General features: G+C 52.6%; 2 protein-coding genes across 2 annotated transcripts; one reads left to right on the top strand and one right to left on the bottom strand.

Annotated features, from left to right (window-relative positions):
* Positions 1 to 9,009: 9,009 nt before the first annotated feature.
* On the bottom strand, positions 9,010 to 17,554 carry sac1 (sulfur acclimation 1 protein; the record flags this gene model as incomplete). The annotated part of the gene is made up of 15 exons (XM_002949339.1): positions 9,010 to 9,120; positions 10,029 to 10,288; positions 10,767 to 10,927; positions 11,392 to 11,469; positions 11,821 to 11,912; positions 12,398 to 12,535; positions 13,083 to 13,156; positions 13,434 to 13,509; positions 13,809 to 13,924; positions 14,473 to 14,631; positions 14,900 to 15,089; positions 15,398 to 15,460; positions 15,840 to 16,125; positions 17,118 to 17,264; positions 17,340 to 17,554. 15 exons carry the CDS (start codon positions 17,552 to 17,554, stop codon positions 9,010 to 9,012), a joined length of 2,166 nt encoding a protein of 721 aa, XP_002949385.1.
* A 1,526-nt stretch (positions 17,555 to 19,080) lies between these two features.
* VOLCADRAFT_59353 (uncharacterized protein) lies at positions 19,081 to 23,231 on the top strand (the record flags this gene model as incomplete). The annotated part of the gene is made up of 8 exons (XM_002949455.1): positions 19,081 to 19,167; positions 19,312 to 19,419; positions 19,966 to 20,041; positions 20,856 to 20,945; positions 21,293 to 21,517; positions 22,033 to 22,148; positions 22,536 to 22,690; positions 23,123 to 23,231. 8 exons carry the CDS (start codon positions 19,081 to 19,083, stop codon positions 23,229 to 23,231), a joined length of 966 nt encoding a protein of 321 aa, XP_002949501.1.
* Between the last annotated feature and the right edge of the window lie 169 nt (positions 23,232 to 23,400).

Here is a 23,400-nt window from a genome sequence, read left to right as displayed (position 1 = left end):
CAGTGGCTACCAGCCATGCAGCCGGCGGGGGCGGTTGAAACACCTCCTCAGCCCCTGCTGACGAGATGGGCAGCCCGTACCCATGCCCATGCTCTGCTAATCCCAGACCTTTTTGCCCCGACCCACGCACAATCGGTCCTTTCTTGTCTACTGGTGAATGGCCTTTTGGGCGATGCCTGATATTATTTGCACTCTCTTCCATACTTAGGTAGATAGGAAGAGCTGTAGGCTAACCAGTACTGCTACCAGTACTGCTGCTAAGACGCACCTTAGCTCCAGTTGCGTTTGATCCTCCAGTTACTCCCCAGCACACGCTCGCGTTATTTGCGCTGTACAAGGTGTGTACCGCTGCATCAGCGTCCAAGATTTTGATCAGCCACATTTGAGACGGAAGCATGGCTTGTGTGTTATTGAGGCCAATCAGCTGTACGCCAGCTACCTGGGAATAGTTTGATGAGGTTTGCACAATGCGGCCGGAACTGGGCTCGGTGATCCAGGCGGTCTCAGTACCTGCAAGCAATTTTCAAGCAGATAAGACTACATTTGTCGCAAGGTATCAGTGGCGATCGCGATGAATAAAGGATATCATAGCCCTATATGCATGTAGGGCTGTAAGGCATATGCCTTACAGCAGCAGCAGATCGAATAACATCAACCTGTGCGTGTGCGTGCCTCTAGCTACCGGCTGCAGCTTATATCGCTATACATCTGATGCAAGCTTGTTTGCTTACATCAAGCTTCAGAAGCAGGCGGCGCTACGTACGTCATCACTTGGATTGATCCAAGTGATATCGTCACACGATATCGTCACATGTATCGAAGGTTTATTTGGTACGTATTATGTATTTCATTCGTTGCGCGAACGAACCACAAACATGTTCAACGATATACCAACGGACAAGTGTGGAAAGGAAGATTGCTCTATCAACAATATTAGTCTGTTTGCCAGTTATTATTAGTTGTGCCGCTGAAAATAACTGCTCATGTCAAATGTCATTACGCACCGCTGTCGCGATTATTATTATTATTAGTATTATGATATTGTTATTATTATTATCATTATACATTCATTGTTTGCCTCGATTGATCAGCCGCTAATAATAAGCCGACCTGCTGCTAGCATAGATAACCGTGAATGCATTTCTTACAGCATTATAATATGTAACTACACGGCCAGCAGGTCCGCTGGCTCTACTTTTCATGATGACTCATGAGTCTGGAGCCCACTGTAACAACCACACACACAGCATGCACGCGCACGCATGATCGACTGTCCTACACATATACACGACAGTTAGTTCGCAGCACGCAGCCACATGTCTAGACGTGCAATATTTATATATATGTATATATATACATATACATACAATACGATTTGTGACACGTAGCCGCATGCGTGTCATCTGATGAGTAATGAACAAATACTGAAATAATTACTCAAGGTAATTAGTAATTACATAATGAGTCATTACTGCTGGCGAACCCCCTCACAAGCCATTTTCGTACACTACGTACGTTTTCGTACATGATCTACATACTGTACCAGCAGCTAGCTAGCTGCTGGCTATAGCCATGCACGTGCATGCAAGCGTGTCATCATCGCCTCGCTACTAGCTGGTGGCTCTTTGGCGTAAATTTATAAAACCCAAAATAAACATTGCAGCATTCACATGTATATATATCCCCATGCTGTGCCGTGCGTGCCTCCGTCAGGGATGCACGCCTCCGTCACTTACTTAAACCGTACGGTAGTGTAGGCGGCGGCGGCGGCGGCGGCGGCGGCGTCCAAACCGGCTGATAGCATCTGGATGTGACCTCTTCTACGGATATGCCGGCCAGCTCAATGTCCGTTATCCTCCTCCTACTTATAGGTGACGAATCGTTCTTGCATCGGATAATAATGAACGATACCCCGGCAGTAATAGTGCTGGAGGTAATGCTGGAGATGCCACAGATGTCGGTGATTCCAGAAGAGAAATTACGATATTTCACTACAAAAGCTGTAGTTGAAGTGGTACTACTATTAGTAGTACTACTAATAGTAATTGTACTACCAGTAGTAGTACTACTACTAGTACTACTACTAGTAGTAATGGTTGTTGTGCTGGAACAATAAAATAAAAACCTCAATATGTCCATTGCCCCTGATGTGTCATTCAAGTGTATGTTTGGGTCCATCGAAATGGTCAGTGGTTGTCCTGCTGCAGATGTCGACCAGCCGCAAACTGTTGCTGTAATAACAACAAGGAAGAACGTTGACAATAATGCGCAACGCCGTGCCATCGATGGACCTGCTGCTATCTACACATACAAAAAGCCAAGCCATTATCAAAAGCAAGCAAGTTGGACATGATTGTTATATCTGAGTGCACTTCTCCACTGTATGCCAGAATTATTATCTAATAATACTACAGTAATGTTATCAGCATGGCAGCGGCGGGAGCGTTCCCGGTTAACCCTGCTGCTGTGGAACAGTGGCTTACTAAGATAATAATTGTGTATATGTCGCACTGCACAACATTAGCTTATCCGTTTGGGTAGACGATGTAAGCGAAATACTTATTTATTGACCAAGTAGAGATTTATATAGATTTTTTTGTATAGAATGTATATACAATACCATATATGGTCTATAGGCCGTGCCATGGTAGATAGATATGCCTGCTTAAAATACTATTTTGCACCTAGTAGATGCATGGTCTGTCGACGATCAAAATTCTATCTTACAGACGATCGAGGAGGTGACTATTAATCACTTAATTTATTTATCAATGGTCAGCAAATATGAGCAATTCCCATTCCATCGTTTATTTAGACATCCAGCAGCAGATAGCTGGTATATATATGCCCCTTTGCATAAAATTTGTGATTAGTGCTCAATGGTGCTTAGCTCACCATTACATTGCCGTAGACTCGATTGGAGACGGATGAAATATATCTGCTGTCGCCGCCTTGCTGAATATGCTGCATCCGCCCGTCTTATCAAAAGCAAGCCGCCACCGGCCAGTAGTAGTAGTAGTAGTAGTTGATATCGGCGGTAACAATTTCATATGTAGGCTTCCTTAGCAGAGTATATATTTGACGCGCTTATTTAATGATATAATTCTTTGACAGTACCACAACAATTCGGGTTGCTGTAGATCGTCGTCTCCATTGCGCGCTTCTGCTGGTGGTGCAGCACCAACAACAAGTACGGCAACTCACTTGCTTGCCGGCGGTTATCAGCATGAGGCAGCAGACTAGCTGCTACTTATAAATAGGCAGCAAAAAGGAGGGATACGTGTTCGAGAATGAGCACATGATGTTGTATCGCCCATCATGGCTAAATACGCAGCAGCAAGAGCTCTCGTCCGTGCATGACGAGCAAACCATAGCCAGCAGCAGCAGCAACGGCAACAGCAGCAGCAGCAACAATTGCAGCAACAGCAATGGCAGCAGCAGCAAATTACAGCAGCAGCAACGGCAGCAGCAACAGGAGCAGAGTTGAAAAGAAACATGTTCATTTGCCATACCTCGTAATGAGGGGGACATGTTGCTTTACCGAAAGGAATGTACATATAACAACATGAGCCATGCCATACGAGTATTAAGCGGGGTATTGGATTTCGCTATACATGCCGCGAGAGACATTCGTCATGCGTCTGTAGCAGTGAGAATGCATTCTATGAGCCAACCAATGAACGTTAATAAGTTGATCCACAGGGGCCCTCCAAGGTACTTAACGTTACAAAAAGAGCACAGCCGTACAGTAGTGATACATAGTATCGAGTGGCACTTGCTTGTTTCCACGTACGCTTAGTATTCGCATTCCAGGGTAGCATCCATTCCAGCACTCAGACGCAAAGAACGGAGATGGTAACAAAGCAAGCAATGTGTCAGCAGCAGTCAGTGCAACGCAGCGCTTATTGATCTTCCGTCGCGACAAGTAGTGTCGCTTGGGTTCTCGTTGCCTGTTGTGCTTACATGACCTACTAAAGCTTAAAGTATTTTTCCGTGTGTAATAATTTCAATTTGATACACTCCTATATGTATGTATAACAACAAATGTATGCATGGCTGGCAGGGCACCAATCAGGCATCATCCCAATCGCTATGTTCCTAACTAATTATATTAATTATAAAGATTACGCACAAAGGCAGTGCGTAACTTCCAGTAAACTGCCTTTATCGCGATGTTTTGACTCCCGCACTACAGCCTTACACCACCGCATCACCAAGACCGAGCACAGTGTACGTGCCAAAGATATCCTAAAGCTACAGTTCCCCGGCGCAGACAATGTCAGCTTTGACAAAAGCTAGGCCGGTACAAGCAAACTGGCCTAAAACTTTCCACGGCAAATATCCCCAGCAGTAAACGGCTGAACCGCACATACTCCGCGACTGCAGTAAAGTCACGCAGCGAGCTATACAGCCTCCTAAAGAAGTCACAAGATCGTTACGCTGTGCATACAAGTAAACCTTCTGGCAGTGCCATGCCCGACCCGGTGCCGTTGCACCGTGTTCCTTACCAGGGACGCGGCGATTCATCAGGATTACGGACGCCTCGTGGACGAATGGTTCCCGGCCTCACCATCCCGGCTGGGGCCAAACCTCCCTCCGCTCAGTGAGGGCGGCACCAGCTCGTGGCCTGATCAGCTGGGCACTGCAAGAACCCCGCCAGCTGAGGGACGCACGGGTCACCCAGCGTGTGACAGGGGCCAGGAGGCGTGAGCAAAAAGGGCAGCATCGCGGGCAGCGTAAGACGCGAGCAGGTACTATAACCGCGGCATCGCGTCAGCGCAGGATTTTGGAGAGCAGGAGGCGATGTACGCCACGTTTTTGGAGCTTATCAAGGCGGGCTGCGAGGGGGGGCTAAGGTGGCCGCCAAGATCGCCAGCGTGCGAGACCCCAAGTTGCGGCCGTTCATCTGAACGGACTAAACGTAGAGTAATGCCGCGGGAGGATGTAGTTATACGTGATTGTGAGGCGATGGGCCTGATTGAGGCATTAGAAGTGTAGGTGGGCGTTGCCGAATCTTTTTGAAAATGCTCGTGTGTTATGCAAATTTCTTTTGCTTGAGCAATATAGTTTAGCACATCTAGCTAAGTACGTTTTACAGAAATGCGAAAGAGACGGTGCAGACGGAGCGTTGTCTACCCCGTCTCGGGCTGTCCGAATTGGTGTCCCGACGGCCACAGGTACAGGATTGCGACCGTATTACAATGTAATACGCCAAGCACAACTACGCACAAATACGCCGGCGAGGTGGTCAATTTTCCGTGCGGCGTATTAGTAGCGTAAAGTCGGCGTATTAGTTTTACCATATGGTCATACAGGCCCCAAACCGCTTGTTCTTACCCCAAACAGCGCACACTGCTCTCTCCGTTGCTAATTGTATCGTCTTGGTAGTGCATTGACATCGATCGGCTCAGGTAAACAGTCGGTGTTCGTGTCAGGCGGCACAATGGATGATGGGCCCGAGCCGAACGTGGTCATAAACGAGTTGTTACGAACGATTACTTCGATGACATAGGGCCATATTGCACTACTAATCGCCGTCACTAAGCTCAAGACATGCGGCACTGAAATCCCTGCCAGACGCGCCAATTTGCACGAACTGGCTCTGCACTTTGAGCAGTGCCCGTCGCCATCACACGGCAAGAAACTGGAGTTGAAGCAGCTGTGGCGGCTGGAGCAGGGCGCCAAAGCAGCCGTCACTGCTCGGCAAGGTGGTGACGATCAGCGCTCGGCGGAGCCCAGCTTGTCGACGTCAGTGCAGCGGCAGGCAGCAGGGGCACGGCTACGGTATCTTCACGTCACGATACAGAAAATATGCTTGTTAATCTTCTGCAAGTGTTTTCGCCAGAAATACTGCAAAGGAGATTACGCCGGAGCTTTTGCAATACGCCGAGTAAAAAGTTGGTGTCGTACAATACGCCATCGCCGGGCGTAAAATATTTTGGAATGTAGTATTACGCCGGACGGTCAAAAGTAATACGGTCGCAACCCTGCGCAGGCAAAGCTATGTGTCATACGTTATTACTAGCTGCAGCATGCATGCTTATTAGTCGCTGTATGCAAGCGCTTATCTATTCATCCACATGAAAGTATATGCACCGTAATGAAAACTGGAATCCCGCTTTATTGCGGAGGACTGGGCGGGGCTACGAGCATCCGAGTTCAATTTCCGATGCCGTTGGTTGCCAGTTGGAACCCAGCTGACGCTCTGGGGAACACTTCGGCCGCCTACAAAGATATACGGGAAGGGTTCCCCAACCTAGGTGTATGCCAGGCTGTTATTGAGCCCGTGCCTAATATGAGGTCTGTCGTGGAGATAGATGATCAGCGCGGACTTGCACAGATCGTTCATAACATCTGGATGAGGCGACGCACGCTGATAGCCGAGTAGTAAGCCTGAGGTCGCTTACTAGTTGCCACGGACCCTACACCAGCGCTCTTGGCGCGACCGACTGCCTGGTCGGCTAACCTCCAAAGGCTACGCCCCTAAGCGAAACCGCAGCAGTGACAAGTATGACTTCGCAGGGATGTAGCACGTCGTATTTTCGGCGTTCCCATCCAATGGGTATGCCGGCGCATCTTCACCCCTGGTTTACAGTTGTCCGAGACAAGTTCCCGGAGGTGTACTAATAAGACGTGGGTTCTGCCAGTCATCATCAAATCGCTCCTCCAACGTTTCCATGACAAATCGAACATTGATCGGGTTCGACGAAATGAAATTGACCTTTCCCTCTTCGTCCAGGTCTGGGTGCAGCTCCGGGAAGTGCCCTAAGCACCTGAGACCCCTTAGGGTCATGGCAACCCAGTTGGTGGCAGTATAATCAGAACGCACTGCAAGACGTATCTCCTCACGCAAAATATTGTGAAACTCAGTCCCCTTCGCAAGGACAACCCTGTTCCAAAAACGGTTAACAAGTGATGCACTATGGGGCACCGTACAAATATACGACCCATATCAATCGTTGTACGCCTCATATATAGCATCCATCTATCAGCAGCACCATCCGGAATATCCTCCACCATCACCGTCACGCACCTTGCTTCGTCCCCACCACCACCACCACTACCATTAACTCTACTCCCACCACCACCATCACCATCACCACCATCACCAGCAGTAGCTAGTTCGCCATCAGAAGGCCCCCAGGGCTGTCAGCCACCGCAGTACCACCACCTTCAACCAACTACTTACTATCCTAAATCAGTTAGGTTAGTTAGGCCGACCTGCCGACAAACGGACGGTGAAGTGCACGTGCCCGCATCGGGCCCTGCTAACTAACTACCTAACCAGCAAGCACGCCATGGAAAAGATATGAAGACAGTCGCTCCAAATGCCGTACAGAAATGCCCTGCCGCCGGCTATTACCCCTCTTCCTAGCCGAGAGAAACCCCCTAGGCATGCCGATTTAGTATAGCATTACATATTGCACATGTTCCATATCACGGGTCAATATGCGCGCGCGCACACACACACACACACATGCATAATTAAAAGCGCTTGGGGCCGATCGCTCGTCGTCACGCGTGCAGCACTGCCGACACCTCATCCGTCGCTGTAAGTCCATCTTAAAGCCTCCCCCGGTTGAAAGCCGCCGCCGCGCCTCGCTACGATTCACTTTATTAGCCACCCACCCATCGATCCAGCCACCCAGCCACCCACCCAGCCACCCACCCACCCAGCCACAAGAAATGAGGTAAAATGGCTTGCTTGCTTTCTTTCAACATACCTGACCACTCTCGCTCACCGACTGCCGTCGTACATCACCAGATGCCACCATTAGTACATTTATATCCCCTCGCACTCGTAACCCGCCGTACAGGACCTGCCCGTACAGGACCTGCCCGTACTTACTAGCTACTGACAGCCAGCAGCGCGCGACGTTCCTTTCTGGCGGTTGCTGGTCCCGCTGAAAAGGCCTCTAAAGATGCTGGCAGAGCGCCTTAGCGCGTACTTGCAAATGATATGTCTGCCGTCTGCCGTACTTCCTATAGCTGCTACACCCTTTCAGCAGCGAGCGAGACGTCAACCGAGACACCACCACAGCAACATCACCCCTGCGCAGACCAACCTCACGCATACACAAACAAACAAGCACACAGACACACGTACAGGCACACACAGAAAAAAAATTGTTCCAAGCGCGTGTGCGTGTAGCATGTTCACACACAAATACGGAGGAGAAAAGTGCACCCGCACCCATCTCGCCAAGTTGTTCACCCGGCCCTGCTCCTACCCCTACTACCCCTACTACTCCACACCGATTGCCTGGGGGTCCGATCCGCTGGATCCATACCATGTACATCTCTCTGCATGTACATATGTTTGTATCCAAATGTCATTGCGTAAAAACATGAAGTGGATGTATGTATATATGTATGTATGTTTCCATGTATCCACGTTGCCTTGTTGATGACGCACGTACTTATTCGAATTCGTTAAGGAGACAGAACCAAGATCCATCCATATTTCCTTCCATACGTCCATTCAGACATACGTACATATATACTACCGTGCTGCATTGGGGCCCCCCTCCCACACCGATAACATACGCAGACATACACACACGCACACACTAGTCGCCCCCTTGGCACCGCTGTCCTACACAGTGGGCGCAAACACTGTAGGCGCTGCGCTCGTGGAACGATGCAACCACAACGGCCGAATCATCTCCATCCCAAACCCCGTCCTCGTCCTCGCGCGCCCGTGCTCGTGCCCGTCACCATTACCGTCACCGTCGCAGCCCGTTCGTCTCTTTCACCCCAACCTGGATCGCACACACATACATACATACACACTCACACACAACACCCCGCACACCCAAAACACGCATATCACACCAGGTTTATGGAAAGCTACCGGCCGCACCTTGGCAGGTAGGCATACCATGCAGCCATGTGGGGGGATGCAAAACCTTTCAATCCCAAGAACAATGAAGCCCCCTATGGGTCAATGATGACAAGACCTTGAATCAACCGCAGTGCGAGCGTATTTATCTGAATCTCGCTTCCGTTTCAACCAAAGTACAACACGCAAACGGGCACGGTGATCAGGCCCGCTATGAGCTGCAGCGGCAAGCCGAATCGGGTGTAGTCGAGGAAGCGGTAGCCGCCTGGACCACTCACCTGTGGGCGCGGGAGAGGAGGGGGCGCAGGGGAAAGAGATCTGAGGGCGGGAAGGGGGGAAGCAGTCCTAACTACAAAACACTTGTGTGTGTGTGTGTCTGTCTGTCTGTCTGTCTGTGTGTGTCTCTCTGTCTGTGTCTGTGCGTGTGTGTCTATCTGTGCGTTTGTATTAATTAATACCCCCTATTTAGTAACTAAGGGGGGGGGGTGTAGGAGCCGGTCTGCACATGACTTCACAGGACGTCAGGTGCGGCACCCGGGGTCCCCGCCGCAGCACTCCCTTAGGCTGTCTTGGTCGTATGATGATGTCCACAAGAAGGATGATGATGCACGAAGATATGCTGCTGCAGCAGCAGCAGTAGAGCAGCGGCTGGACGAGGAGGAGGAAGAGGAGACACACGCACACACACACACACACACGCACGCACACTCTCTCTACCCAGCCCCGACATTTCCCCAACACACGCACACATGCACGCACACACACAAGCCGAGAGCGTCTTTCAATGCTGGCTGCTGGCTGGCACAGCGTTTTCTCTCCTGGCTCCGCGTTTGAGGCTGTGGGCCTTTCCTTTCTTTCCTTCCTCCGTGGACTTGTACCGCTGTGCGTAGACACCCTACACGGTATCTGGCGGTTCAGGCTCTGTGTGTGTGTGTGTGTCGAGCAAGAGAGGGGGCAGCGGCCCCCCTCACGCCCCTCCCCTTCCCCCTAAAGGGGGGCCGGGGAAGTGCTTCGGCCGGCGGTCTTGTTCGTTGGGGCAGCTGGGCAGCAACCCCCCCGGGCCAGCGACGTCAGGCCCGGCAAAATATGTAAAAAACAATCATACACACATAGATACATACATACATACATACACACACAACCAAACAAAAACAAAAACGAAAACAGAAACAGAAGCCACACGTACCATCAAGTTCGTCTGATATCCGATAGGAGTCGAAAAATCGGACGACGCGCCCACCATTATCGCGTACAGCGGCCCCTTAAAACTGATCCCCGCCTGCTTCGACATGGTCAAGGCGATGGGGAACATCAACGTGATGGCGGCGCCGTTGCTCAGCAGCGCTGTCAGCAAGGAGGTCGTCACGTAAACGGAGCTCACGGCATCGGCCCGGCCCATCCACTTGAAGCAGCTCAAAAGGGAGGCTGCTAGGCGGTCCGCAAGGCCTGCGTGCGTGTGTGCGTATGTATGTATGTATACATATGCGTGTAAGTGTGTGTTTTGAGGGGGGAACGCGCGGGGAAAAGGGGGGATGGGGAAATACATGCAGCAAAGCCAACAAAAATCAACTTCAAACATCCAAAGTTGCCAATCCCAGGGGAAGTGGAGGATGTAAGGGAGAGTATAATGGGGGGGGAAGACGAACCACAGACGAGTGAAGCTGATACCTTCCAGGGATGGATAGACGGATACATTTAGGATGACGGGGAGGGGAAGAAAAAGGGGCTGTGGCCAGAGGTGTAACTTTTCTCTTTCTCAACCATACAATTATAGGCTGTGTAACGGAGTGTAACGGAATGTGAGGAGGAGGAGGAGGAGGAGCAAGGGGACAATAGGAGGCAAGGAAGTTGGTCTTCCAACAAATGCGCCATGTCAAGCGCATGTACGGCAAGTTATGCCCATGTACGGCACCCCCGTACGCACCCGTCACAGTGAGGCCTCTTGCCATCCCAAACGCCCCCGCCACAGTCAGCAATATGCCTCCAGGTATGGCGTTACGAGCCTTCTGTACGGTAAGTACACCGGTGACAAGGTAGGCGAACAGACACACCAAGGCTGAGGTGGCCAGAGGGATGAGGTCCATACTGCGTGTGTGTTTGCGGGGGGGGGGAGAAGGCGCAAGGGGGGGAGGAGAGGGGTAAGACGAACCACAGAGAGGAGAGGTGGAAAAGATGGTCAGGGGAAAGATGGGGAGCACGATAACTGTGCGGGATGGGAGATCTTAAGGAGTAGCAGTAGCAGCAGTAATAGCAGCAGCAATACAAATAGCAGCAGTAGCAATAGCAGCAGCAGGTCAAGAGGGTATTTGCGGTGGGCATGTCTCCCCCCCAGCCCCCCCTTCCCCCCAAACCAACCCTCAGTCCCCAAAGGTGTGGGTTATAACCCTTCCGCACACAACATACCCAATTCGGACTATATCTTTAACTCTTTTTATTTTTTAAATATTTCTAATCATTTTTTTAATATTTCTAATCATTTTTTAATTATTTCTATTTTTTTAAACACAAACAAACATACATACATACATACAAACATCCCCCCAACCGACCTGTTCAACACCACCATGGCCACAAATATGCCCATCGAGGTGAACAGCGCGACGGGATCTCTGCGGGGCGGGGATACCCTGACAGCAGGAGAGGGGACGAGGGGGGGAAAGACGAACCACACACGATTGAAGCTGCTGCCAGGGCAAGAGAGTAGCAAACGGACGAGGGGGGAAACAAAGGGTTACCCAGTACGACAGGGGCCAAGGAAGAGAAAGGCAACTCAGTGAGACACACACACACACACGCACACATACACACTTCCGCGCTCTCTTCGCCCGCAGATAATCTCCCCCTCCCCAGTCCCCGCCAACTTTGGATGTCAGTCGGCAGCAGTGGGTTCATCCCCTTTGGATTTGGCAGCACATCAGGCCAATTTCTCCCCCCCTCCCCTCCCCTCCCCCCTCCCCTCCCCTCCCCCTTATCCTCACCTAAACGCGTCTACCGCCAGAGCCCACTCGCTCGAATGTTTGAACTTCTCTAAAAAGTCCGGACTCGCTTCCAGAAGCATCGTGTCACCGCCCTGTGAGGGGCGGGGTGGAGAAAGCGGGAGCAGGAGGCAGGGTAAGGGGACAAGGAAAACCAGGAGGAAAAACTAATGTTAATAAAAATTAATATCAATAAATAATAAATATATAATAAAAATAAAAAATATCAATATAATAAAATAGTGTTTCATAAACTATGTGATTTGCATCAGCAACTTGCAAAAGGCTCACCCACCCATTTCACACCAATTAAAATTTTGAAGTGTAATATTTACAGCATGCGATTATGGAGCCATGTTCTTGTCGTCGGTATGCACCGAAAAGTACAAGGAAATAGGAAAACCGGGTTTGTGAGGAAAATCCCTTAAAAGAGGAAAGAAGGTGAAAGCTGGCTGATGAAGCGGTAATGGTATGGGAATTTTAAGAGGATGGAGGAAGAGGGAGGGGAGCAGAGACACAAACACACACATACACTGACGTACATTACATATACGCACACATACACACACCCCACGCGCACCTTGACAACAATATCCCCCAGGCCGCCCATTATTCGCTCCCCATTTCTGTGCACCGCCAGCACCACCGCCCCGTACCGAGACCTGAAGTGGCTGTCACGAATCGTCATATTGACGATGGGACTGCTCAGCGCCACCACCTGTACAAAAGTACGTATGTAAGTATGTAGTGAGTATGTATGTGGAAGCAAGAAGGCGACATCGCGGGAAAGGGAGGCGCGGGTGTAACTATATGTGTGTATGTGTGTTCTATATGTGTTTTAGTATGTGTGTGTGTGTGAATATTGTGTGATGAGTGTATATGCGTGATATTTAATGCATAGCTGTAGTCAACGAAGGCGGAAAGGGGGGAGGGAGCTTTGAGGAATCACAACAAACCCGCTTTAGTCGATACCAAGAGTCAGCGAAGAGTATGTATGTGGTGGGAGGTGTTGAAAAGGGCAAAAAGGCAAAAAAAAACTAAGCCGAGTCAAAGATGCAATCGAAGGACAAAACCTCACACACCACTACCCAACCACCCTAAACATACAAAATAAATAAAGTGGGTAGGTACCCGAGAACGGGTCCCCACCTCCGCCACCACCACCACCACGGAAAAACCACGTGGTCAACCAGGAGTTGCCCCCCCCTCTCTCCCCTTTTCCCCCTTCTCCCTCTGCTCCCCCTGCCCCCCCTTCCCCTCCTCACCGCCTCCACCATCACGCGGTCCACACCCCGGGATGCGGCATTTTCCTCAAAGTCATTGGCCACCTCCGAAGAACCTGATAGAGGGGTGGGTAGAGGGGGGAATGAGAGGGGTTGGGGAGGAGGGAAACCCCTTGCGTGTGGGGGGGGAGTGTGTGTGTGTTTGTGTGTGAGGGGGGGGGGATGTAAGACACGAAAACACAGAACCCCTCCCCTCGGACTAGTTTCCCCAAAAACACACAAGTTCCCCCGCACGCTGGGGAAGGAAGCGAGAGTCAACCCATACGTTCCCATAACCGCCCGGCCATCACATTAGTACGGCAGCGCACAGAAGTGCGACAGTACGGCACTCACTGATGGGGTTAAGGCCAGGAAGGGTGAGGATGTGCTGCATGCCCGTAATGTCCCCGGCAAACGTCAGCTTGTCACCCTGCGGGCGAGTAGGTGGGGCGGGCGGGGGGATGAGCAGGGGTGAGTGGGAGGTAGGTGGGAGGAAGGTGGGGGTGGAAGAAAAACGATGGGGAAATTGGCATCATCATCAACACGAGTACGATGCGAAAACAGGAGACGGGACGCCAACCCAAATCCCCAAGTTAGCATACGAAAAACAATTCCCCTCGATCTGGAACCTACACCCTCTTTTCTCCCCCCCCCCAACACACACACACACACACACACACACACACACTTTGACCCTCCCCTCCCTCCGGAGGCCCTCTCCCCCCTCACCTGCAATATGATAGTTGTGGGCGGCGGCGAGGGTACGGCAGTTCCGTCCCTTCGCTGCAGATCAGCCAGGAACAGCCCCCGCAGATGTCGTAGACCCGCAGCCTCAATGGTACGACCTGCGGCCGGGCGGGGGGGGAGAGGAAAGACGAACCACGAGCGAGTGAAGCCGCTGCCAGGGCAAGAGTGTACACCAGACGTAGAACTGACCAAAAGGCGTTCTTGAAGGCGGCGGCGGGGGGGGAGGGGCGGTAAGGACGCGCAAGAACCGGAGAATGAACTACAGCTCCGGGTTGGGTGGGAGAGAAGGGAAGCACGTGCAAAGTCAGTGAAGGGCAAGAGCTACTGCCGGTGTCCAACGCCTCCGCGAACTGCTACAGCGCAGCCGTCCCTAAGAAAGCAATGATGCAACTGCGCCCCTGCGTCCCCGAGGGGGAAGGTGGGGGGAGAGTACGGCAGGGTATAACCCGGGGGTAGAAAGAGCCCCCGAGCTCCCTCATGGCTCATATCATGACAGCTCGTTTAGAGCAGATACAGGGAGGGGAGTTAATCACGAGACCCCCCCCCGACCAACTCCTTCCCCCCAAAAAAACACGCACACGCACACACGCGCATGCGCATACAGACACACATACACACACTCACATATCTACATACATACACCTACCAATATGTGCGTATCTGGAGTCCACCCTCACACTGACCACATACTCCCGCGGGTCGGCCACCACGGAGGCCATCATGGGCTCCCGCTTGGGCAGCAGCAGGGGGGAAAACAGAACGATATACAAACCACCAGCCACTGTCAGGGGTAGCCCTATGACGCCTGCGAGCACGTGTATATGCACGCGTACAGGTATGTGTACGGATATGTGTACGGGGGTATGTGTACGGGGGTATGTGTACGGGAGGAAGGGGGGGCAATATGGGGATCTCGTCTTGTGCGCAAGTATGTCTGAATGTATGTGCATATGCATGTGCATGTACACATCTACGAATGAAAGCTCCCACCTCACCTCACCTCGCCTCTCCCCCTCCCCTTCCCTTCCCGGCAGCAAAACACAATCACCAAGGAAAATCCCCAAACCCCGTACCGATTTCAACAAAGGGTATTCGCAGCTCCGGAACCTCCTGCTGAGCGAGACCTCTGGCGATGAGGTTGGTGGAGGTGCCGATGATGGTGCACAGCCCCCCCAGGATGGCGGCGTAGGAGAGCGGCATCATGAACCGCGACACGTTGTGATTGTTTTGGCGGCACCAGGCCTCAACCACGGGAATCATAACCTGCATGGGGTGACACGCAACCAAGGCAAGTGAGGTGGTTTGCGGGGCGGGTGCTAAGTCGCGGGTCGACGGGACATTCGCGCCAAAAAAACACATTCAGCTCTGGGCGCCCCCCGGCAGCCCATCCACCCAACCTTCCATGCATCCCCTACCCCTACCTCTAGGCCTACCTCTAGCTCTAAAGCTCTAGCCCGCCAACCGCATCCGCACCACCTTGCCTTTGCTTCTTGCACATACCTCACACATACATACATACATACATACATACACCCACACACCGTATCCCCTTTACCCCGCTCCCCTCTCACCGCCACAAGCGGTGTGTTGTTCATGACTGCCGACACGCTGGCCACAGCGATGTGGAGTCGGAGCTGAGAACAGGCTCAGTTTCACGAAGGTGGGGGGGGGGTGCGGGGGAGAAGAAATGCGGGGGCCAGAAGAATTGAGGGTACGGGGGAAATGGGAGGAAGAGGAATTTATTGCAGGCACATGCCCAAGGGAAACCTGCCGACGTTCGAAGCAAAACCAAAGGGGAAATCGTACGGGGCCAAAAGCTCAAGCTGCGAAACCCGCTAACCCATCCTCCCCCTCTCATCCAAATCCCTTGGTGAACCGGGGAATATACCCGCGCTCCTGGGCGGCCCTATTCCCCTCCTGGCAGCCGCCCTATCCTCCCTCCCCCAGATGCAAAACACACACTTACATAACACATAATACATACATACACACATACACGCACATTCGGCCCACCTGCCCCACCCATTCCCTCCGGCTCCTGCCCAGCACCAGCTCCGGAACAAACTCCAACGCCCCCGAAGACTCCAGACCCGCCGCAATCATCATCATCAGCGCTATCGACACAATGGAGTCATTCGCAAGGCCCGCGAAGGCGTCACGCGGGGTGATGACGCCGCGCAGCAGCAGCACCGTCGCGCCCGCGAACAGACATACATCTGGATCAACGACGCCGCGAATCATGGGCACGATGGAGAAGAAGGTGACCCACAAAGTAAACCAGGCCTCGGGGGACATGTCCCTGAGTGGACGGGGGGGAAAGAGGGGGTACGACGAAACACAGACGATTTGACGAGAAGGAGGAAAAAACAATAGATGAATACGCCAAGATAATATTGGGTGGGGGGAGAGGGGGGAAAGACAAACCACGAACGAGTGAAGCTGTGGGGGGTAGAGGGGGGGAGGCGGGTAAGACGAACGACACTGACGAATGTAAGCAGATAGCATCAAGGGGGAGGATGGAGGAAGGAGTGGGAGTGGGAGGAGGGAAGGAAATATGATAAGAGTCAATCGGAAGCTGAACTGCAGACATCCACGTCAGCATCAACTAGGGAAGATGGAGCGAGGAGACGCGGGAGGGAAGAGAGGGGGGAGGAGAGGGGAAAATTGAACACGAATGCGTGTCTCCAACGCCGCTGCCTGCCTGCTGGTTGCCGTCCCTCCCGCGTTCCCGCGTGTGTGTTTCACAACCCATCCCTCCCCCGCTGTCCCCTTCACGTCCGTCCCCCACTCCGAACGCCAGCAGCGGACCCCTTGGCTTCTTGCATCATCATGTGATCACACACTCACACACACCCAAAACACACACGCACACACACACACACACGCACACACACACACACATAAACACAAACACACAGACGCATACGCATATCGGCATCTGGACAGTTGTTTCCCAGCTAGCCCACGTCAAGGGTACGGCAATGGCCCCCGCCCCAGGCCCCTGGGCATCGCCCTCTTCCTAGAGGCCGCGTCCCTTGCCAAAAAGAGCTGTACGGACCACCTCCTTCTTTACCGCCGTGTACTTTCCCAAGTTTTCCCCCTCCCGATTACGGGCTTAAGAAGAAAGCCAGCATTTTCAGTTTCTGATGTTGATAACCTTGCAACTTTCCAGGGCGGGCTGAGCGCGGGAGTGCAGTTCCGCGCGGCAGTGCAGTTCCGAGCGGTCTGCGAGCCGTATCCCTAGAAGGCCCTGCCTGGCTCAAGCCCCCTGGTCAAAGCCCCAGCACGCACCGCCAGGCAGTCAACTCCAGCGCAACCAGCGCTGCCGCGAACACGACCGTGGCAAGGATGGTCCAGCGCTCTTCCTTTATCAGATGCCATACCTCCTTGGGCCTGAGGCGCTTTAACCGCCGCTTCGTTTCGCGCCGCCATACGTGCCTACGTGGATCAAAAGCATGCCGCTAGAGCCCGTCGTCGTCCGAAAAGCAGAACAGTTAATAGGCTCAAGCCTACCGAGAAAAAAGTTCTCTTAAATCTGGACTGTCAAGCAGAGACGGCTTGCTCGGTTTGGAGTCGGGACCAACGGGAATTTCCACTGTGTCAGGAACGGTGGCTGTGGATGTCTCACGCAGTGGCAATTCTGCGCTCAGCGATGACGCTGGTGGTAATTCAGGAGGACTTTGCTGCATTAGTGCCCGCTTAACTCTAGCCAAGTTCAGCCTCATCATATATAACCTGTGCTAGGTCCATTGCAAAGAGAAAACCAAGAAAGGATTAATAGAGTCTTCCAGTAGAAATTAAAAAAATGAACTTATAATAATGCGCAACACACTTGCAGTCAGTCATGCATACACACAACCACGTTTTCAATGGCAACGTTAATCAATCATTTCTATTATTCAATTGGTTACTTATACATCTGTGATGAGTAACATTAACCTCTCGCCTCGAGTTTTTTCACACTATGTATAAACCCACGGCCTACATACGGATACTAGCTTCACAGAATGATTCCACTGTAAAGTCCGTTAAGTATCTCGGAAAAGCTATTGGCTCGCTAACAACTACTGTTTCCATTATAGCCCCGAAACCATTATTTTCTAATGTTCTAGCGCGAAATCGCCCTATATGTTGTGTGTTTTTGTATAGAGTCCAGAAAAACGAGGGCTGTTGTTGTATTGCAGATTGATGCTGGGGTTATCCCCCTCCGAGTGCACTTGCTCCTCTCGTCGCATCTAACTTGATGGGGGTCCGACACTGCAGAGCCTGCTGCAACGCTGCACTATATGCATTATGCACGTTTATTGTCATGTTTGCAGTCGGTAAGGGCGACAGGGACGGGTTCTGAGACATCTTTCGGCTCGGTCAACGTCTAACGCGTCGCCAAGCAGTCGTGGGCATAGACTGAAGGTAAGCTAAAGACATAGCGCAAAAAATTGCAGTTATTGTTTCGCGCTCAAGTTTATCGTGCCTGATAGGCCGGTCAGGGGATGCGATTGTTACAGTGGACCCCGAACGGGTCGAGTGGAGCGCCCCCTAGGAAAACGTCAGGGGATCCTGTAACTTTTATGGGGTTATCAGACCGCCAACGAGGGCCTTGTTTCCACATGGGCCCTGCGTTCTTCGCCTTCTCATCACGTTTCAGCATCCTCTAATAATTACTATCATTCATGTGTATGCAAAATGCGAAATATCAAAAAAGAGGAAGCAAAGGCGAGGTCCCGGGTGAGAATTTTCAAATCCGTCGGAAACGAACTTTCTAGTGGAATCACCCTATTAAAGTGCACTACTATGCTCTAAGTTTTGCCGGTACATGCATCATGACATGATACAGCCGTAGTTTAGATACGCACTGTCACAAAATTGGCCCGTAAGCAGGGGCCTTACCCCATCGGATGCAGGGCATTGACGGGTTGAAAGTGCACAAACGCCAATTGATCAGCTTCACGGACAGCCACCACTCACACAGCTTTACCCGACCGACTTGGCATAATTAGTAAGGCAATGTAACCGTCGTGATGCCGTGCATCCGTCTGTGAAGGCTTCCGAATTCCCATGATAGATGTTTCGTCCCAGGACTATTGACCACACATAACATGAATGCCAATGCGAGATAAACGAAAATTTCGGATTGCTTTCACCAGAAAGACCGGCTGAATTCCTTAAGCAATCATCAAAAATGAGGGCTATTATTTGTGAGAAACTTGGCGATGCTCGAACCCCTCTTGGCACCGGGGTGCTCAGACTCGCGGAAATGTCTGAGCCGAAACTTGTACCAGGCACCGTCCGCATCCAGGTCGTGAGTGCCAGCTTGAACTTCCCTGACGCCTTGCAAATCAAGGTGGGTCTCAGAAAGTTGCGGCTGGGCAGTTGCTGGCTCTGCCTGGATAGCTGGGACGCGAAATCGACCCAAACTCAGGCTAGGACTTGCAGGCATTTGCTTACATCACCACCCATAAAGTTATATCCTGACATTCTTGACCAGGGCGAATATCAAGACAAGCCCAAGCTGCCGTTTGTTCCAGGCTCCGAGGTCTCTGGCGTGGTCGTAGAGGTCGCTGCTGGCGTCAAGAACGTGCGCGTGGGAGACAAGGTGCGCACCGCACCGCGCCTCGCTCCCGCTGTCATTTGGCCAGACAGCCTCCCGGCCTGAGCCCCCGACGAACTTTCCAAACGATAACCCACAACCTCCTGACGAGGCGCCCGCCCACGTACTCGCTCCTCTTCCATCTTTCCCCGTTTTCCCAAGGCGCTCGGCCCCAGATCTTATCTATCCTTCGCTCCAAAAGGCGAAGCCTTCAACACCCCCTTTTCAAGCCTCTTTCACCTGCTTCGGCATCGGTGATCAATGTTCTCGATGCCCTCGGCGCGCCACACCGCCTTTCCGGCCTCCGGATCCAGTAGGAACTTACATCCCGGCTTCAAATTTTCAAATGGCTGATTCAATCCGCCAAAACCCAAATCCCACGCCTCGTTTTATCAAGTACACTCCCAACTCCCAACGGATTCGCACCACTGTCGCGAACGCAAACGCGCCATCCCCGCTCACGACGACCCCCACGTTGTTCCCCGCCCCCCCAATACACACACGGCCACGGACCCATACTTCCCATGTGCCCGCAACACCACCCAACCCCAGGTGTGCGCTGTACGGCAGGGGGGAGCGTTTGCAGAGCAGGTGGTGGCTCCCGCCGCGTCCGTGTGGCTTGTGCCGGGTGGGTTCCGTGTGTGTGGGGGGGAAAAGCTAGGAAACGCCGGGGGTGGCTTCGTGATGCTTTTGGCCTGTGTGTGCAAGTATGTGTGTATGTATGTGTGTGTGTTTTGGGGGGTGACGCTGAGCTGCTTAGTGGCAGCGCCAGCACCACTACCTCTACCAGCACCAGTACCAGCACCACTACCAACACATTGCCATGCGGACCACCAGCACTGTGAGGATAAATTGCCATCACCGCGACCGCCTTGGCGCCATCGTGCTTCCTTGCGCTTTCGGTTTGCCAATCGGTATGCTTCCTTAGTAGAATATCTGAGCTGCGGGCAATCAAAGTGAAGGTGTATAAGCGGCACCATGTCTCTCCGTACATGCCGTACCCCTACTCGTACGATATCCCTCCACCACCCATTCTCATCTCGGGCACCATTGCTCCCCGCTCCGTTCGCTCGGTGTGGGGTTATTAGAGTCGCACTCCATGTTCATTGTCCACACAGATCTAATAATCTTGTGGGTCATTCACCCTGACCTTGCTTTGCTTCTGTTCCTCGGGCTGTCGTCACCTCACCATGACGTCACCTCACCATGACGTCACCTCACCATGACGTCACCTCACCATGACGTCACCTCACCATATCCCCTGAACCCCCTCCTCCCGCCACCCGGCAGGTGGTGCTTTGGGATTCGGCAATTGGTCCATTCCCCCACCTCACCATGACGTCACCTCACCATGCACCTCACCATGCATTTGATACGGTTCACACACTCTTCCGCACTCTTTCTTAACGCTCTTTTGTAACGCGGTTTTTTTGAAAATGCAGATGGCGTGCCGGTACAGGACGCCGCCGCGATCCCCATCGTGTACGGCACTGCTGACCTGGCGTTACGGCACCGGGCGCAGCTCAAGGCGGGTGCGTGACTGGGTGGCCGTTCCGCCGAGGGATTCGGTTTGTGCCGACGGGTTTGCGGGTTTCGAGGGCTCCCGTACTACCCCCTGCTTCTTCCGCCAACTCTCCCCCCTTCCGCCAACGCTCCCCCCGTCGTATCCCCTTCAATCCCCATTTGCGATGCCTGGAAGAACCCCGGTCGCCGCTTTCGGACGTACCCGGCATTCAGGCAGCGCCCGTGCACGTCTTTTTCCTTCACAACATTTATTTGTCTGTTTATTTTTACATTTTTTAATATATGTTTTATACAAATGCGTTTTGATTGTTTACTTGGGGTTTTATTTACAACCTCCCCATGCTTCCTGCTGCAGGTCAGACTGTCCTCATACTGGGCGCTGCCGGCGGTGTGGGACTGGCCGCCCTTCAGCTGGCCCTTCTGGCCGGGGCGCGGGTGGTGGCGGTGGCGAGGGGGGCCGCGAAGGCGCAGTTCCTCCGGGCTCAAGGGGGGGACGTGGTGGTGGTGGATACGGAGGCGCTACTGGCGGCGGAGCCTGCTGTGCCGCTCCACACGGCGCTGCGGGCGGCGGCACCCAAGGGTGGGTGGGCGGGTGGGGTGGGGGTTGCTGGAGGAGGAAAAGCAGGGGGAAAAGCAGGAAGGCGGGAATGGTAGCGGAAGTGGGAGGGGTGTGGCTGTGTGTACAGGCTGTTTGACAGGCTGGCAGACAGACAGACATGCTAACGGACGGCATACCCCGGTTGGTGCCCCTCTTCATGACCCCCCGATCCATATGTCCGGTTATTTCATCGCCTTCCCCCAGGGCCTAGGAAGAGCCCCATGTGACCCACGGGTCGCGTTTTCCCGACCTTTCCTCCCGACCCCTCCTAATTCCAAAAACACACATTCACATTCACATGCTCTCACACGCGCCCACGCACTTGCCATTTCCTTCCTTTTTGCGGAGCAGATTCAGAACCATGCGCGCGCGCACACACACACGCACAAATACACGCACTTGCACACTGACACATTGACACTGACACACACTGACACACACACACACACACAAATACACACACACACACAAATACACGCGCTTGCACTCGCACGCAGGTGTGGATGTGGTGTTCGACCCGGTGGGGGGGTCCTCCCTGTTTGAGGCGCTCAAGGTGGTGACCTGGGGGGCCCAGTACCTGGTCATTGGCTTTGCGGGCGGTGACATCCCCAAGGTGAGGTAGTCAGGTACTGGGGTATGGGGGGGATATCTTAGGGGCTTTAGGGGTTTAGGGTTGGGAGCTGGAGGACCCAGATGAAATATTTCCGTACAAAAGACGTACAGTACGGATCACGAAAGATGTGCACCTATTGGAAGGCGGGTAGCGGGTTTCGGAGGCATCCTGGGCTGGGAGCGTTTTTCTTTTCATCCTTCCAGGTCTTCCAGTGGACTGGGGTTTGGCGGTTTGGGGGCGGGTGACGTTAGAGAGTCGAAAAGTAGGGGTTACTTTTTCGTTGCCTGCCGCCCACGCATTGCGGCAGGAAAACAGATTCTTCTTCGGAAAAAACGGGAATTATAACCACCTACCTTGCTCGCGTTTTTCGCATCCTGCTGGGTGCAGGTGCCCGCCAACCTGCTCCTGGTCAAGAACGTCACCATGCACGGTGTGTTTTGGGGTTCGTACATGTCGTACCGGCCCAAGGTGCTGGCGGAGTCGATGCAGCAGGTGCTGAAGTGGTTTGGTGAGGGACGTCTTCGAGTTGAGGTGTACGACAGGTGGGCGAGGGGACGTGTGTGCGGATGGGGGGAGCTTTGGTAGATGGCATCGGTGTTGTCGCGGTGTCCGTGGAAATGTGTGGGGCGCGGGAAGAAGGGAGATCCTGAGGGAGATTCCGTTCTCAACCTAGGGATTTGCGCAATCCGGATTTAATTTTCAATTTGGATTTGGATCCTGGTTTAGGGTCCCCACGCAGTCATTCCCACACAATCAGCATCTATCCTCTCGCTATCCATCGCGATGGGGAGCGAAATATACACACTGACACACAGACCACCACTATCGTGCCCTCGTACTTTGTTGAAGCTACAGGCCTACGGTTCACTCATTGTGACACCCATTGTGGCCTTTTTGTCTTGACGATAAACATATAAACATATATTAATCAGGGCAAATATCCTAATGTACGCCATGTCGTACGTGTACGGCAGGTACCCAATGGAGCGCGTAACGGAGGCCTTCGCCGCCATTTTAGACCGGCGAGTTCGTGGCAAGGTGTTGCTCACAATGGGGGCTGGTCCTGCGCTGTCGAAAATATAGCGGCAGCGCGAGTATGTGTGTGTTTATGTGTGTGTATGTATGTGTGTATGTATGTGTGCGTGTGCGCGTGTGATTTGTAATGTTTTTGATATGTGCGCTGTGTCTTGTGAGGTGATGGTGTTTTGTGAGAGCATTGAACTTTGGCTGTGTACTTTGCTGACCCGAAGCG

Source organism: Volvox carteri, assembly GCF_000143455.1.
Source record: "Volvox carteri f. nagariensis unplaced genomic scaffold VOLCAscaffold_14, whole genome shotgun sequence".
In the NCBI taxonomy this organism is placed as follows: Eukaryota; Viridiplantae; Chlorophyta; class Chlorophyceae; order Chlamydomonadales; family Volvocaceae; genus Volvox; species Volvox carteri.
The sequence above is the reverse complement of the archived record's forward strand: the minus strand, read 5'-3'. Positions and strand labels throughout refer to the sequence as shown.